At 45.5% G+C, this 16,456-nt stretch overlaps 1 protein-coding gene and 2 long non-coding RNA genes across 3 annotated transcripts in view; 2 read left to right on the top strand and 1 right to left on the bottom strand.

Moving 5' to 3' along the window:
• The window catches only part of KCNN4 (potassium calcium-activated channel subfamily N member 4), a 48,631-nt gene extending 34,633 nt beyond the window's left edge, over positions 1–13,998 (bottom strand). Inside the window, exon 1 of the mRNA XM_026690052.2 lies at positions 13,366–13,998. Within this exon, the coding sequence (XP_026545837.1) occupies positions 13,366–13,566 (201 nt within the window). The 5' untranslated portion in view covers positions 13,567–13,998. The remainder of the gene's footprint in view (positions 1–13,365) is intronic.
• Positions 1,396–7,183, top strand: LOC148129943 (uncharacterized). The gene is made up of 2 exons (XR_015750523.1): positions 1,396–2,185; positions 7,142–7,183. It is a non-coding gene; the product is annotated as an uncharacterized LOC148129943 (long non-coding RNA).
• Positions 9,517–16,456, top strand: part of LOC148129942 (uncharacterized) — a 35,452-nt gene continuing 28,512 nt past the window's right edge. The window contains exon 1 of the long non-coding RNA XR_015750522.1: positions 9,517–9,625. This is a non-coding gene — a long non-coding RNA (uncharacterized LOC148129942). The remainder of the gene's footprint in view (positions 9,626–16,456) is intronic.

Below are 16,456 nucleotides of genomic sequence, written 5' to 3'. Positions count from 1 at the left end.
ATAAGGAAGGCGCAGTGGGGAAAGCAAACCTCTCAGCCTCTCTGTGGCACGTGTGCCAGGGCTCCTGGTTCTGTGCCAAACAATATCCAGCTCCCAAACAAAAGGCCATTTTCTATCCCATCGGTGAAAGAACAAGGAAGTTCCTTCAAGATGCTTCCTCAAAGCTTTTGGGGCTGTCAATCCAAAAGCAAAGGCACAGCATTCGGCGAGTTGTGCTGGCCCCCACAGGAAATCATCATCTTCCTCTTTCTGGCACGCAGCATTGAGAAACCCAAATGGGTTTGCGTTGGCCATTTTTCACACGCTGATCATGGCGAGATTTAAGGGCATTTAAGGCTAAGAGGAATACAGGACCTGTTGCTGGAATGTCAGAGCGTTGCAGGAACATTGCTTTCATTTTATTATTTTTAATTTTGATTTGATTTGATTTGTCAATCGCTTACAAGGTAATAGGTATAAGTATAAACATGAATAAGAATACAGGAAACAGGTATGGATAAATGGCGACAATAGGACAGGAATGGTAGGCATGATGGTGCACAAAATTCTGTTTTTAGAAGGCCTGAAATGGCTTCTCATAGGGAGTTTAGATTTTATTTCTCATCCTGCACCATAATACCCTTCCTGGTAGTTAGTTAGTTAGTCAGTTAGTTAGTTAGTTAGTTAGTTAGTTAGTTAGTTTGATTTGTTGATCGCTTACAAGATAATAGATATAAGTACAAACATAAGTAAGAATACAGGAAATAGGTACAGATAAATGGGAACAATGGGACAGGGACGGGAGGCACGATGGTGCACTTATGCACGCCCCTTTACAGACCTCTTAGGAATGGGGTGAGGTCAATAGTGGATAGTTTGAGGTTGAAGGAGTGGAAGGTTTGAGGATGTAACAACAGAGTCAGGTATTGCATTCCAGGCATTGACCACTCTGTTGCTGAAGTCGTACTTTCTGCAATCAAGTTTGGAGTGATTTATATTGAGTTTGCATCTGTTGCGTGCTCTTGTATTGTTGCGGTTGAAGCTGAAGTAGTCATTGATGGGTAGGACATTGTAGCAGATCATTTTGTGTACTACGCTTAAGTCCAACTGTAGGAGGCATAGTTCTAGGTTGTCCAAGCCCCAAATCTCACGCCTGGTGGTGGTAGGGTATTATGTTGCGAATACCCTACATATTGTCCCTATGTATGAATGTTGTCCCTCTTATTACAGCTCCTGCAAGATACGGCTGGGGGTTTTGCTAACTGACCAGGAGGAAACACACGTACAAACACACATGCCTAAAAGCACATATATCCTGGTTCTTGTTGTTGTTGCTTCCTTGACCTCTGGGCCTGCAGCCAAATATTTTGTGGGAATTAAAATCCCGAGCAGCCTCCCATCAGCACCCTTTTCACAATGTGTTGTTTTGAACTGGCACACTCAGAATGGAAAGTTACACCGCAGTTGTTTCGCCGTCTGCACGACCTTGGGTAGCGAAAGCCCACGTTTGCACGCTTAGCTCTCACTTCTTCACCCCCGTTGCACCGGTGTGGATGAAGCGGCTGCCCAGAACCTGCATCCTATAATGAGCGCACACTGCCAAAACAAGCAGGATATCGCTACTGATGAGGATCAAAACGCAGGTACATGAACTACCCAGCACAATTCTTGCACTTCAAGCCAACTTGCTCCAGGCTGTTTGTCGATACTGGCCAGAGAGCAACTGGAAAACTTTTAATATCTGTTATTCTCCTGCTGTAGCCTTCCAGGCTGCAGCTCCGGGGCCAAAACATTTTAAATTAAACCTTGTCTATCCTACGGAAGTAACAACAGGTAGTTCTCAGTTTACAATCATTTGTTAAGTGACCGTCCGAAGTTACAACAGTACCGAAAATGCACGACCAGTCAGAAGAACAGAATAATAGAGTTGGAAGGGACCTCAGAGGTTTTCTAGTCCAACCTGCTGCTCGGGCAGGAAACCCTAGACCAGGACTACTCAATCTGTGGTCCGCAAACCAGAGATGGTATTCAGCAGGTTTTGACCAGTTCTGGAGAACCAGTAGCAGAAATTTTGACTAGTTCGCAGAACCGGCAAATACCGCCTCTGACTGGCCCTGCCCCCATCTATTCTCTGCCTCCCGAGTCCCAGCTGATTGGCTGGGTCTTCTTTGGTTGCCCTGCACAGGAGAACAGAGCTGGAAAGCAGGTTAGTGGGGTGGGGAGGGAATGGACATTTTGCAGTAACCTTCCCCCAGGAGTGGGGAGGGAATGGACATTTTGCTGTATCCTTCCCCTGTCATGTCCACTAAGCCATGCCCACCAAGCCACGCCCACAGAACCGGTAATAAAAAATTTTTGAATCCCACCACTGCCGTAGACCCCTGGGGGGCTGTGATGTCATCATAGGGGGACCACGGAGGCTTGAAGAAATGTTATGATTTAAATCTTAAGTTAAATCTTGGCGGTCCGTGGTTACAGAAGTTATTTAAAAGTGGTGTGTGGTGAAGATAAAATTCGGGATCACAGCCCTACACCATTTCAGACCAATGGCTCTCCCACCTCTTCTTTAAAAAGTCCTTGCACTTATGACCACTGCAGCATCCTCAGGGTCACGTGGTCAAAATTAGGGTGCTTGCCAAGCGGCAACCAGCATTTGCCATCTTCGCAGCTGGCTTCCGATAAGCCAATAAGGGAAGTCAGATTTGCTTAACAGCTTAACGCATGTTTCACTTAACAACTGCAACAATTTGCTGAACAACTGTGGCAAAAAAGGTCATAAAATGAGGCTTGACTGCCTCATTAATAACTGCCTCACTCTGGGATGAAAATTCTGACCCCCCTAACTGTTGTTGTAAGCTGAGGATTGCTGTTGTAGCAGCGGTTGTCACTATTATTGTTTTAAATCCTGTTCATCCTCTTGTACAGGTAATCCCCGACTTACAACAGTTCATTCGGTGACCGGTCAAAGTTTCCAACAGCACTGAAAAATGTGACTTATGACCGTTTTTCACACTTACGCCCTTTGAAGCATTCCCAGGATCATGTGATCAAAATGCAGACTTCGGCCGCTGGTTCATACTTATGACCGTTGCTGTGTCCCAAAGGTCACGTGATCTCCTTTTTGCGACCTTCGGACAAGCAAAGTCAGTGGGGAAGCCAGATTCACTTAACAACCATGTTACTCACTTAACAACTGCAGCAATTCCCTGCACCACGAAGCAAGAAAAGTTGTAAAATGGGGGCAAAACTCACTTGACAAATATCTCTCTTAACGACAGAAATGTTGGGCTCAGTTGTCTACTGCTTGTCGTCGCAGCAGCAGTAATGTTGCGTTGTTAGGAGTACAATTGTTCTTATTAAGGTACAGATTGCAAGGAAGAGAACCATGGAAAGATCAGCACGCAGGGGGAAAAACCTTGTTCTCTTTTGCTTCCTACTCAAAAACAAACTATGCCATTGGATAAGGACGCCCGGTCATATCCCTGAAGGACGGGAATTAGCTAATAAATAAATAAACCAATCCTATGTTAGTTTTATCTCATATTTACCCCGCTGTTGCCAGTTCTTCTACTTTGAGTGGTTGCAACAACTTGTGATAACTTGCTTAGAACCACCCTTAAAAGCCAAGTTCTTACTCAATGGGTTGGAGTTTTCTCCAATTCCCTATTTTGACCCTTCATTGCAAAGACAAAATGCAAATTGCAACAGATCTCTAAACTGAAAAGTTTGAGCCAGCAGTGAACTTGAACTGCAGAAGGACTCCCGGCCTCATGGTGCACACCCAGTTTTGGTCACCACACTATAAAAAAGATGTTGAGAGTCTAGAAAAAGTACAGAGAAGATTGGGGACTGGAGGCTAAAAGAACGGTATGAAGAACGGTATGAAGAACGGTTACAAGAACTGGGCTTGGCTAGACTAGTGAAGAGAAGGATCGGGGGAGACATGATAACAGTCTTCCAATATTTGAGGGGCTGTCACAGAGAGGAGGAAGGGGTCAGGCTCTTTTACAACTCACCTGAAGGCCAGACAAGGAATAATGGATGGAAACTGATCAAGGAAAGATTTAACCTGGAAATAAGGAGAAATTTTCGGACAGTGACAGCAATCAACCAATGGAACAGAAGTTGCCTTCAGAAGTTGCGGGAGCTTCATCACTGGAAGCTTTCAAGAAGAGACTGGACTGTCAGAAATGGTGTAGGGTCTCCTGCTTGGGTGGCGGGGTTGGACTAGATGACCTAGAAGGTCCCTTCCAACTCTGTTAATCTAATCTAATCCCTTCTGTCATCCATCAACCTCCCAATGCCAGGCAGAAGAGAATGGGGACAGATTTGTTTGTCTGTCAAATATGTACAAGATAACAAGTACAAGTATGTAGATAAACATGAACAAAGGGAGTAAATACAGATAAATGGGATCAGTAAGACCGGTGCACTTATGCACGCCCCACTTTAAGGACCTCTTAGGAATGGGGTGTGGTCCACGGTAGACAGTTTGAGGTTGAAGCTGTGAGGGGTTGACTCTGTAACCACGGAGTTGGGTAGGGCATTCCAGGCATTGACCACTCTGTGGCTGAAGTCGTATTTTCTGCCATCGAGTTTGGAGCGGTTTACTTTTGAATTTGTATCTATTGTTTGCCCATGTATTATTGTGGTTGAAGCTGAAGAAGTCATTGACAGGCAAGACGTTGTAGCTGACAATTGTGTGTACTATGCTTAGATCGGATCGCAGGTGGCACAATTCTAGACTGTCCAGGCCCCAAATTTTCAAGCCTGGTGACATAGGGAATATTATTGTGAGTAGAGGAGTGGAGTCCTCTTCTCGTGAAATATCTCCAATGTCTGGAGAAGTTAGAGCAAGTAAGTTCTACATTTCCCAGGATGCCTTAACTACATTTACCATGATGCATTCCCTTAAGGGGACATCTACCTAACTATCCAATTCCCCTACACTGGCTGGACAGCACATCTCCTTTGCTGTTCTGTAGATACTTCAGCTAGATAGATCTAACTTGACATCTCAGCTGGGAAACTGGAGTTTGCCAACTCATATTTGTGAAGCCAACCGGAATTTGGGGGAAAGCAGCATCTGCACAAACACGCATCTCTTCACACACAAGAACAATTTGAGAGAAAGGAAAAAGTCGGGAAAAAGAGATTCCCATTGATTCTTCCTCCCCGTTGCCTCTTTTTCCGTTTCTCAGGACGACTCTGCCTTTGAGACACGATCAACGTTTCAGCAGGAAATTCAAGACAGGTTACACTTCGGCTGGACATTCAGTTCTTAAATTGGAAGGGGAAAAAATTATCTTCCCCATCAAATTTATGTTTCATGCAGATTAAACAAAAGGAGGGTCCAATACTCAGTTTCCTGTCTGGTCCAAATCCAGATCCAGATTCAAGAAATCCAGATCCAGGAGAGGAAAAAAGGCCTAAAGCCTTGGAAAATTCTGCTGGCACTTTGGTTCTTTTCCATACTCTAGTTAATTGATCATTTTAACAAAATAACAGGGTTGGAAGGGACCTTGGAGGTCTTCTGGTCCAAACCCCTGCTCAGGCAGGAAACCTTATATCATTTCAGGAAATCCTATAGTGTTTCATTTTGTACATCCTTACAACCATAAAATTGAATTCATACATAATACCACTACTAGGCTAAAAAAAGCACGTTAAGCGAGTTTCAGAACTAATCCATCTTGGTGCATCGTGTAAGTGTAGCAACAGGGGAAGGATTTCTTTACAAAAAGTGCTGTTTTCTAAATACTTTTTTAATAAGTCCATCAACCAGGATTTTTGTCCTGGTTGAGCAGGGTGGCGTTATGGAATGCTCATTAACATTCCAACTTCTGAGAGAAGGAAGGTCATTTAAGTCAACTACATTCCCCCACATTAACAGAATCCCTAAGCTGGCTCATCTACACTTCCCCCAGGCAATGGCAAAGCAATCAATGTGACAGCATCTTTTCTTGGATGCAAGGCAAAAATCACCTTTTAAGCCAGCGCATGTCATTTGCACATGTCAACCTGTGAAGAACTGAAGAAGCAAATTCCAGTTGCCTTTTGAGAAAGCACCTTTTATCCACTGAGCCCTGCACCCCGTCCCATATATCAGGGGTCTCCAACCTTGGCAACTTTAAGACTCGTGGACTTCAACTCCACAAGTTCCTTCTCCGCCTTTGAGAAGATATTCTAATCAGTGCAAATACCAGGCTGGGAAAAGCAAAGATTGTGGAAAGCCTTAAAAGTGTGGAGGAACCGCCAAAGTTCTTTACTCTCAAGATGAAAAAAAATATGAGAATTTGAGATATGGCCGGAAAAGAGAAATCAAACAGAAGGTGACTCATATGGGTGGTGTTGGGCAATTTAGGAGTCCCACACTTCCATGGCTAATCCACAAGTGAGGCTGAAGGAAGAGAATGCTTCTTTTAAGATGTGCAATAAACAGATATGCACACACAGATAATGCGCCCTAGCTAATTCCACTTTCCCTTAACTGCTTCTAATTTTTCCTGGATGCAAAAGAGACAACATTTGAATCCCAACCCTGATAGTCACACACACACCATCCCAACCTGATATTTTTAATGTGATGAGAGCGGGAGACAATGGAAGAAACATCTGGAGAAGAAACAGACCTCTTATATCTAATTCATGGAGTTGATACAGGTAGTCCTTGATGTACCCCCATTCGTTGCAAAAAAAAGTGATTGTTCAAAGTTACGACAGCCTTCAAAAAAAGTCTTACGTGTCAGCCTTGGAAGCCATTTTTTACTTGGCAGCTTTGAGACTGTCACATTCAGTGCCTGGGAATTTGGGAGGGGAGATTTCATAGAGAGGTAGAAGATTAGACTCAACAACATTCTTTCTCAAAGAGTCAAGGACAAGTTTCCCTGCACCTGGAGGGGAGTGACTGGAGGGATGTCTCCAGCTGGGACGAAGATTTGATTGGGCCATGTGATGGACTAACGGGTGCAGGGGATGAATCTTTGATTTCTCTTTTGGGAAAGGAAACTTGGAACTCTCAGATTGGAGTTTTCCCAGATGTGACAATAGGGCAATTCTCATAAAATGGAACTTTGAGGAAATGTTTGTCTTGGAGTTTATTGGTTTGGAGTTGTTTAGTTGGAACTTTGACATTAACCTGAATCTCTAAATCTTAAACCAGCTCCCTGGGAACTGGGGGCTGTCCAGAGTCCTCAGCCCTGAACGCCAACCTGCCGACCGGGTGGCGTGAAGACTCAGGGAAGATGGAAGAGAAGGCGATGATGACCTTATGGCCGTTTTTTCACACCTGGGGACCATTGCAGCATCCCTCTGTTCACACGATCAAAATTCGGACGCTTGGCAACTGGCATGTATTTATGATTGTTGCGGTATCCTAGAGTCATGTGATCTCCTTTTGCTACCTTCTGACATGCAAAGTCAACAGGGATGACAGATTCAATTAACAACCGGGTTACTCACTTAACAACTGCAGGGATTCTTTAACCACTGCAGCAAGATACATCGTAAAACGGGGCAAAACTCACTTAACAACTGCCTTGCTTAGCAAAGAAAATGACCATTGTGGTCATACATCAAGGACTACCTGTAAAAAAATGAAATGGATTTTCATCTTTGTCCTAAAAACTCATCCACTATTTTGATTTCCTCCCTGACACATCACTCCAGCACCTGCTGTAATTCTTGGCTCAAAAAAGTGGTCCACTTTTTAATCACGTGAAACATTATTCTGGTTCATCTTTCAGAGGGAAAGGAGTTTGCTTCTCGGGGTTGAGCATGGGGCCATGTGCAATGCACATGGAAGAGAACACACATGCATTTCATACCAAAGTGAAGCAAACTAATTCTCTTCCCGTCATTTTTCATTTTCTGATGGACAGGTGTTTATTTTGTTTGTTAGATGAAACAAACACAAAGCAATATATGTTACATTCCCCCACTCTTCCGCACAACAACCCTGTACGGTAGGGGTAGGGTTTTTATTTATTGCTTTATTCGTGTCAGAAGCATTGCGCTTAAAATATGACATCAAATGCAAAATATAAAGTTAACATATGTACAAATTAACAGATCTTGCCCTGCAATTAGCAACATTAATTGTGTTCTGTCACACTGCCATGAAGTGCTCAAGCGTACACTGATCGGAGCACAAAGAAAGGGCAGGTAATAAAACTGTGTTGTTGTTTGCATGCCACCACAATTTGCAAAGAGCAGAAGTCACCAGAGAGCTCCATTTGTTCAGATCTCCATTTGTCTCTGGATCTTGTTGTACTTGTGTATCAGGGTTAGGCTTAAGGAAAGAGAATGGCCCAAAGTCACCTACATTTTTTTCACGGCTGTGGGTAGTTTTAAGCCTAGGTTCCCCACCCCCTTCCCTTCCTAATTCACCTTAACTATGCACAAACTGACCCAAGGAGTAAATTGCACATCTTGTAACCATTACAGCCAGGATTTATCCAATTTAATCCTTACAGACAAATGTTTCAAAAGAAGTGACGTTTTCCAGCCATTTAATCAGAAATACCTACCTACTTGAATTCTGCCGAAAGTTCAGGCAGAAAGTTTACCAAAGTTTATAAAACAACACACACGTTTCACATTTTTAAAAGTTCCTTTTGGCCAAATTGATTACAAAGCCGGAAGCTTGGAAGAAGGGAGGAAAATGGGATGGCTTTTTTTTTTTTTAACCGTTTCTACACCCGTGTTTGGTTTGGGGGACAATCTGCACATAATGCAAACGGAATCCTCCCAGGTACAGAAGAAATATTTGAAATAACACCCCCAGCAAGGACAAGTTTGGGAAGATAAAATAAGCAAATAAATCGGTGGAAGAATGTCTTAGTTCAGGAGGGCAGAAATATTGGAGAGTAAATTAACCATGCACTCAAGACAGTGGAATTGCGCACACCTGACTGTACAAACTTGTTTTTTAAGACAAGGATAATACTACTAACTGATGTATAATGTGCTGATTGTACAAAGAGCTATCCTGTTATTTCCAGGTTGGATGCAGAAAATCGAAACGCTCTTTCCTAATGTGAAAGGTGGAAGCGTGTCCTTTGCACGATTTCTTTGAACAACCATACCAGGCTACACCAGAATGATTTGTTTTCCTACAAGTGCCCAAAACTCACTCTAACCTGGACTTGCAGCAGGTAGAAACTTGGCCAGCGGCAGCAGCTGTGTCCGCAAAGCCACTTCAGAAAAACTGTACCAGGTCAGATCAGCAATTCTCTTTCTGGCCTCTATTCCAGAAGTGGTATATTCAGCAGGTTCTGACCAGTTCTGGAGAACCGGTAGTGGAAATTTTGAGTAGTTTGGAGAACCAGCAAATACAACCTCTGACTGGCCCCACCAACCTCATCTATTCTCTGCCTCCCATTGAGTCCCAGCTGATCATTGGCTGGTTCTTCTTTGGTTGCCCTGCACAGGAGAACGGAGCTGGAAAGCAGGTTAGTGGGGTGGGGAGGGAATGAGGATTTTGCAGTATCCTTCCCCTGCCACGCCCACCAAGCCACGCTCACAGAACCGGTAGTGAAAAAAATTGAATCCCACCCCTGCTCTATTCGGGTTTGAAGGAATAGCCTCTATGCCTTTCTGCAGCACAGATGTGCCCCAACTGTTCTAACTGCCCCTTCGCATACAGGTAAGTCCTTGATTTACAACAATTCATTTAGTGACTGTTCAAAGTTACAACGGCACTGAAAAATGTGACAATTAACCAGTGGAATCAGAAGTTGCCTTCAGGTGCTCCATCCCTGGAGGTTTTTAAGAAGAAGTTGGACAGCCACTTGTCTGAAATAGTACAGGGTCTCCTGCTTGAGCAGGGGGTTGGACTAGAAGACCTCCAAGGTCCCTTCCAGCTCTATTCTGATTGATTGACTTATGACTACTTTTCACACTTACTACCACTGCAGCATCCCCGTGGTCACATGATCAAAATTCAGACTATTGGCAACTGGTTCATATTTATGACAGTCACAGCGTCCGGGGGAGGTCCATGTGATCCCCTTTTGCAACCTTCTGACAAGCAAGGTCCATGGGGAAACCAGATTCGCTTAACAACCGTGTCACTAACATAACCACTGCAGGGATTCACTTAACAGCGGTGGCCAGAAAAGTCATCAAATGGGGCAAAAGTCAAATCACAAATCTTTCACTTAAGCAACATAAATTATGGGGCTCCATTGTGGTCATAAGTCGAGGACTATCATTCCCCCCCCGCCGCCCCCACCAGCTTTCTCTGAAAGGAGCAACCCGGCTTTTGAGTCTACCGACAATCCTAGCTGCCTTTTGCAGCTGCCGTAGGAACCGTCGCCCTCGAATCACCACCACAATTGGCAGCAGAATTTCCACTGCCTGAGCAAAGGGGTTGTTAAAGTGAGTCACAGTTGATTTTGCGACCTTTTCTGCCGCCCTCGTTTAGCGAATCGCCACCGTTGTTAAGTGAGCCACTGCACTTGTTAAAAGGAATCTGGCTTCGTCCGCCAATTTTTCTTGTCGGAAACGGGCAAAAAAATGGGGAAAAGTTGCAATCACGTTGATTACGTGACCTTGGGAAGGCTGCAACCATTGTAAGGGCGAGGATCGGTTACAAATCCTATTTTTTTCAGGGCTGTTGTAACTTCGAACGGCCACGAAATGAATGGTTGTAAGTGAAGAACATCCTTTTTCTCTCTCTCTCTCTCTCCCTCCCTCCCTATCTATCCTATCTATCTATCCATCCATCCTATCTATCCTGCTATCTATCTATCTATCTATCTATCTATCTATCTATCTATCTATCTATCTATCTAGCTATCTAGCTATCTAGCTATCTAGCTATCTAGCTATCTAGCTATCTAGCTATCTATCTAGTCCCACAACAGTGGTGGGACTCATCTCCAGGGGGGATGAGTCTGCCTACCGAGACGAGGTAGACCGGTTGCTTTCGTGGTGTGGAGACAATAACTTGGTCCTCAACACCAATAAGACCAAGGAGCTTATAGTGGACTATAGAAGGAACAGATCAGACATCCAGCCCTTGCTTATCAATGGAGACCGAGTGGAGCAAGTGGCCAGTTTTAAGTTTCTGGGTGGGACCTGACCTGGGGTGCCCACATTGCAGCCCTAGTCAAAAGGGCCCAGCAGAGATTATTTTATTTATTTATTTGATTTGTCAATTGCTTACAAAATAATAGGTATAAGTATATACATAGTTATGAATACATGAAATGGATACATATAAGAAAAATAAAAGAAACAATAGGACAGGGATGGTAGGCATGTTGGTGCGCTTATGCACGTCCCCTATAGACCTCTTAGGAAAGGGGTGAGGTACTGAGGCTTCTCAGGAAACAACAACTGAATGAAAAACTGCTGGTGACCTTCTACCACTGCACCATAGAGAATATCTTAACTTACTGCACCTCTGTATGGTTTGCCAATTGCACAGGGACAGATAGGAAAGCACTCCAGAGGGTGAACGTCATTGCCCAGAGGATCATTGGTTGTCCTCTTCCCTCTTTGGAAGAGCTTTATAGCTCCCGCTGCCTTAAGAAAGTTCAAAACATTCTTAAAGATCCATCTCATCCTGGGCACCCTTTTTTTGAACTATTACCATCGGGCAGACGGCACAGAATAAGCACAATAGACTGAAAAACAGCTTCTATCCCAGGGCAGTAGCTCTTTCGAATTCTACTGTATAGTGCAGTGCCGGTGTGGTGTCAGGGGTTTTTGGTTCAATGTGTGGAGTGTGAAGGATGTGTGTTTGTATTTATTTTCATGGTCATGATGTGCACTGAAGATGCTGTTCGATTTCGTTATACGAGGTGCAATGACAATAAACTAAACTAAACTAAACTAACCTATACCTGTCTGTCTGTCTATCTATCTATCTATCTAAGCTGTGTGAAAGCTTGTGGCCATTAAGTTTTATGGCCGGTTTTACAGGGCTGGGCTTGTTACATAGCACGTTCATCAAAAATTGCTTTTAAGCCCACAGAGAAGAGGAGAACCTCGTCTCATTGTTCGAAGGCTCTCATTTTATCACAACGTTTAGAAAGAACAGGGAAAGAAAATATCCAGCCTTTCCCTTCTCGCCATGTGCTGCGATCAGGTTGATTTAGGAAATCGTAAATGGCTTCACATTTCCTTCCATTTTGGGCAGCCATAAAATGTGTTGGAAGGGTTGGGCGCAAAATAGAAAGAGGACACGTGCAAGAGAAAAGTTGTGTTTTTATTTTTATTCTCTTCCTGGCCCTTTTTTTGTGGAGCTCAGATCACTTCCTCTCTTTCTGCCTAACTGATTCTCACCCCCTCCTGCGAGGGGAACCGTGTTAAAGATCCCTGCACAAACTTGTTGTAAAAGACTAAAAAAATTAAAAAAAATCTACCCCTTTTCGTGTCCAATTCCGGCTTTGTAACCGCAACATGGCAGAGACTCTCTACCTTGACGGATTCTGCTTAAAAGAAGGAGCTATAATGGGTAGACTGGTGGCATTCTGGCTAATAAAGATGCCGGAAGACAGTTTTGGGACTCCACCAAACTTGTGGGCAAAACTTCTTTAGAATTATGGACTAATTCGGCTAGTATTTCTCAACTTCAGCAACTTTTAAGCTGGGTGGACCTCCACTCTCAGGGCTGGCTGGGGAATTCTGGGAGTTGAAGTCCACCCAGCTTAAAGTTGTTGAGGCCGAGAATCCCAAAGGCGCTTTTTCAAAAGGCAGCTGGACTTCGTTTCTCCTTGAAGAGGTTTTGCTTCTCACCCAAGGAGCTTCTTCAGTTCTTCAAGGAAAAACCAAAGTCCAGTTGCCTTCCGATAAACTACTTTCGGAACCACTGTGACTTAGTCTTAGACAACTGAGAATCTCCACAGACAATGTGAAACACTGAATTTGTCTTCTTTTCCTTCCTTCATCCTCCTTTTCCTTCTGGACCAAAGAGGTGGCTATTTTATCCCCACAACAACCTTGGCAGGGAGTTTGGACTGAAAATTTAACAGGCTCAAGGAAGTTTTCCAAAACTGAGCAAGAACTACAATCTGGGGGTTCCGGGTTCCGGGTTCCTAACCCAACTCCTTCCACCCTTTTCCCCACATCGGATGATCCCAATGTTTTGAGAAGCCTATAGAAAAAGTATTCATTGGTCAAACATCTGTCTGCCTCTTTCAGGCAAACTGCACCAGCCGTGAATATTGCTATTACACAAAGCGCTTTGCCAATTTGCCCAAATCTGGCACGATCAACTTTCCAGAAAGCCAAAGTTTAAAAAAACAAACACATTCTGTGCATGGGATGAAAGCAGGAGCGAGAATAGACAAACCCGGTTTCCAGGCTGAAGTGAGGCTTAAGAAGGAAGTTAAGGTCCAACGTGAGAAGCCAGGAACTGGGCAGCGGGCGACTTACCTCGCAGTGGCCAAACCAGGCCAGCTCGGTGTGCAGCACCATGAGGAAGATGCCAAGCATGGCCACCAGCAGCGACCAGCCTGCCAGGTTCTTCTCTTCGCCCAGCAGGCGTTTCCGTCCCCGAAGGCGACGCAGATTCTCGCCAGGCTCCGGGGGGATGTGGAGGGCGCGGGTCTCAGCTAGGTCCTGCTTGATCTGCATCTCTTGTGCGTTGCTGGGGGCGGAGGAGCGCTTGGTGCCCGGAGCTGGGAGGCAGGGGTTGAAGACCCCTTGGGCAGCCCCCCATCCCTGCCTCTTGAGCAACCAGCAGGCAGCCAGGACGAGGGTGGGAAGGAGGGAGAAAGAGAGAAGGAAAAGAAAGGGAAGGAAGAGAAAGAAAGAAAGGAAGGAAGGAGAAAGGAAAAAGAAAGAAAGAAAAGAGAAAGAAAGAAAGAAAAGGAGAAAGGAAGGAAGGAAAAAGAGTAATAAAGAAAAGAAAAGAAAGAGTAGAAGTGAAAAGAAAGAAAAAAAGTGGAAAGCAACGGGACAAAAGAGAGCAGCCCGAAGAGAATCCCCGTCCCGAGAAAGCGCTGAAGCCGAAGCGCTCGCGGAGTCCCGGACCCAACTACTTGCCCAACCCCGCAGAGGAGCCCCGGAGGAACTTGCTTGGGCTTTGGGCTGGGGCACTCCGTCAGCGGGCGGGGCGAGGCGAGGCGAGGCGGGGCGGGGGCTGCCCAAGGAAGGCCGGGCGAAGTGTGAAAAGGCGAGAGGGGCCGGAGCCGAGGCGCCTCGGGGGACTTGGACTTTACAGGGGCAGGAAAGCGCGGGGGGGTCGTCTGGGAATCCCTTTCCCCTCCCCATATCTCCTCCCCCTCCCCACGCAACCCGCCCGGGATCCAGATCTGGCGGCGAAACTGATCTAGAATCACGCCCAACGCCGAGCCAAACAACCGGACTGAAAACTCCAAACGCAGATGCGTGACTGTGCGTCCCTACAACGCGCTTAAACCGTGTTGCCTGTGGAGATTCTTAGCCATCCAGGTCATGGTTGTCCCAAAGGTGCTTTCTTGTTTTTCTTTGAAGACATTTCGCTTCTCCTGCGAGAAGCTTCTTCGGCTCTGACTGGATGGCAGTGGCGTCAAGGAGTATATAGAAATCCTTCCATTCCCCACCACCATCCAGTCAGAACCGAAGAAGCTTCTCGGAGGAGAAGTGAAACGTCTTCGAAGAAAAAAACAAGAAAGTCCGGTTGCCTTTGGGGGTGGGGGGCAAAAAAACCCCCACCTTTGAGACTTAAATTGTGTTACGGATGCCAGCATGGAGGCAGGTGAAGCTTCGTGTTGAGTTTTGGGGGGCTTCGGGTATTGTGTAGCTGGGTGAATTCAGCAAGCTCATCGTCACCTCTGAAGGCAATCTAGTGCAGTGATTGCCAACCAGGGGGCCAGGAAAATGTTGGTGGTCCGCAGAGAAATGTCACCCCAAAGCAATTAATCCAGGCTGTGCGGGAAGACAAGGCTGTGCCGCCCACATGGCCCTTGGGAACACAGGGCTTGCATTGCTTGCATTGTGAACAACACCAAGATAGTGAGGGGAGGAGGGAAAGGGCAGGGGGGCGGGGACTTGCCCCACTCACCCCATGTGCCTGGCCACCAGGTTGCTTCTTTCCGCTTCTTCTGCTTTTGGCTGCACGCAAGGAAAGCAGCAAAAGTCTTTCTTTCTCTGCCCCAAACTCCACCAGAAATGAGTCTTTGGGACCCTGCAAGGCATCCTGCTCCAAGAGGCTGCGCCGGCAAAGACTCATTTCTGGCAGAGTTTGGGGGAGAGAAAGAAAGACTTCTGCTGCTTCTGCTGCTTTCCTTGCATGAAGCCAAAAGTCTCTCTCTCCCTCTCTCCCTCCCTCCCTCCTCTCTCTCTCCCTCTCTCTCCCCCCAGAATGGAACTGGAGATGGCATCCTGCGATCCCAAATAAAGAATGATCGATCGGTAGGAAAACGGAGTGGGGAATTTTCCTGCAGACTTTTTGGGGATTTTTCCCAGGGTCTCAGCCACTTTCTGCAGAGACTCTGGGAAAAAGTCAACAAGCCCCCATCAGTCAAAATTCATATTAGTGGTCCGCAGGATTTAAAATTATGAGTTTGGTGGTCCCTGAGGTCCAAAAGGTTGGCGACCCCTGATCTAGTGGGATCTTCAAGAACGATGCTCTTCAGTCCTACAAGCCACAGATCTTTTCCTTGCTCCTCGGAGCCACAAATTCAGGATCAGGTCCAAAAAAGTCAAAAATGCCCATGTCGAAGTTGTGTGTGATCAAAACCTTGTCGTCTTTTTGTGTGTGCAATACTATTTTGACTTTAAAAAAAAAACTATAGAGATGTCAATTCAACGTTCGATTCAGAATAGAGTTGGAAGGGACCATGGAGGTCTTCTAGTCCAGCCCCCTGCTCAAGCAGGAGACCCTATAGCATTCCAGACAAATGGCTGTCCAGTCTCTTCTTAAAAACCTCCAGGGATGAAGCACCCACAACTCCTGGTGGCAAGCAGTTCCACTGGTTAATTGTCCTCACTGTTAGGAAGTTTCTGCTTAATTCCAAGTTGCTTTTCTCCTTGATTAGTTTCCACCCATTGCTCCTTGTCCCGCCTTCTGGAGAATAGCTTGACCCCCTCTTCTTTGGGGCAGCCCCTCAAAGACTGGAATACTGCTATCCTGTCACCCCCTAGTCATTCTCAAGATCCTGACATGCCCGAGGAACATTGGACTTCCGACTTGTGAAGCAGCAAGAGAGAAGACAGTGCCTCTGAGCATGTCGAGCTGCCCAGATTCACTCGATCATAAGCTGGGCGGCATATAAATTGAATAATTAAACAAATAACATAGAATGTTTTCCCTTGGATACCGCATAGCGGTTTGCGGTAGAACATCAACCAATGTTTCGTGTATTTACACATCAAGAATTTGAGGTTGTGAATCACTTGCGCACCTTGAAAAAAAGGTGCCGTTTGTTGTCTCTTGACTGCAGCCCTACCCAGATTTGTCTGTGATTTCTAAATAGATCCAGGTAGATTTCTTTAAGCATCTCCTTATCCAGGCACAGGGGAACTTCCTGCTTTGTAGGAT

This window comes from Notechis scutatus, chromosome 8 (genome assembly GCF_049901735.1).
Source record: "Notechis scutatus isolate UNSWTSFEM ecotype Mainland chromosome 8, rNotScu1.2, whole genome shotgun sequence".
NCBI classification, from domain to species: domain Eukaryota; kingdom Metazoa; phylum Chordata; class Lepidosauria; order Squamata; family Elapidae; genus Notechis; species Notechis scutatus.
The sequence above is the reverse complement of the archived record's forward strand: the minus strand, read 5'-3'. Positions and strand labels throughout refer to the sequence as shown.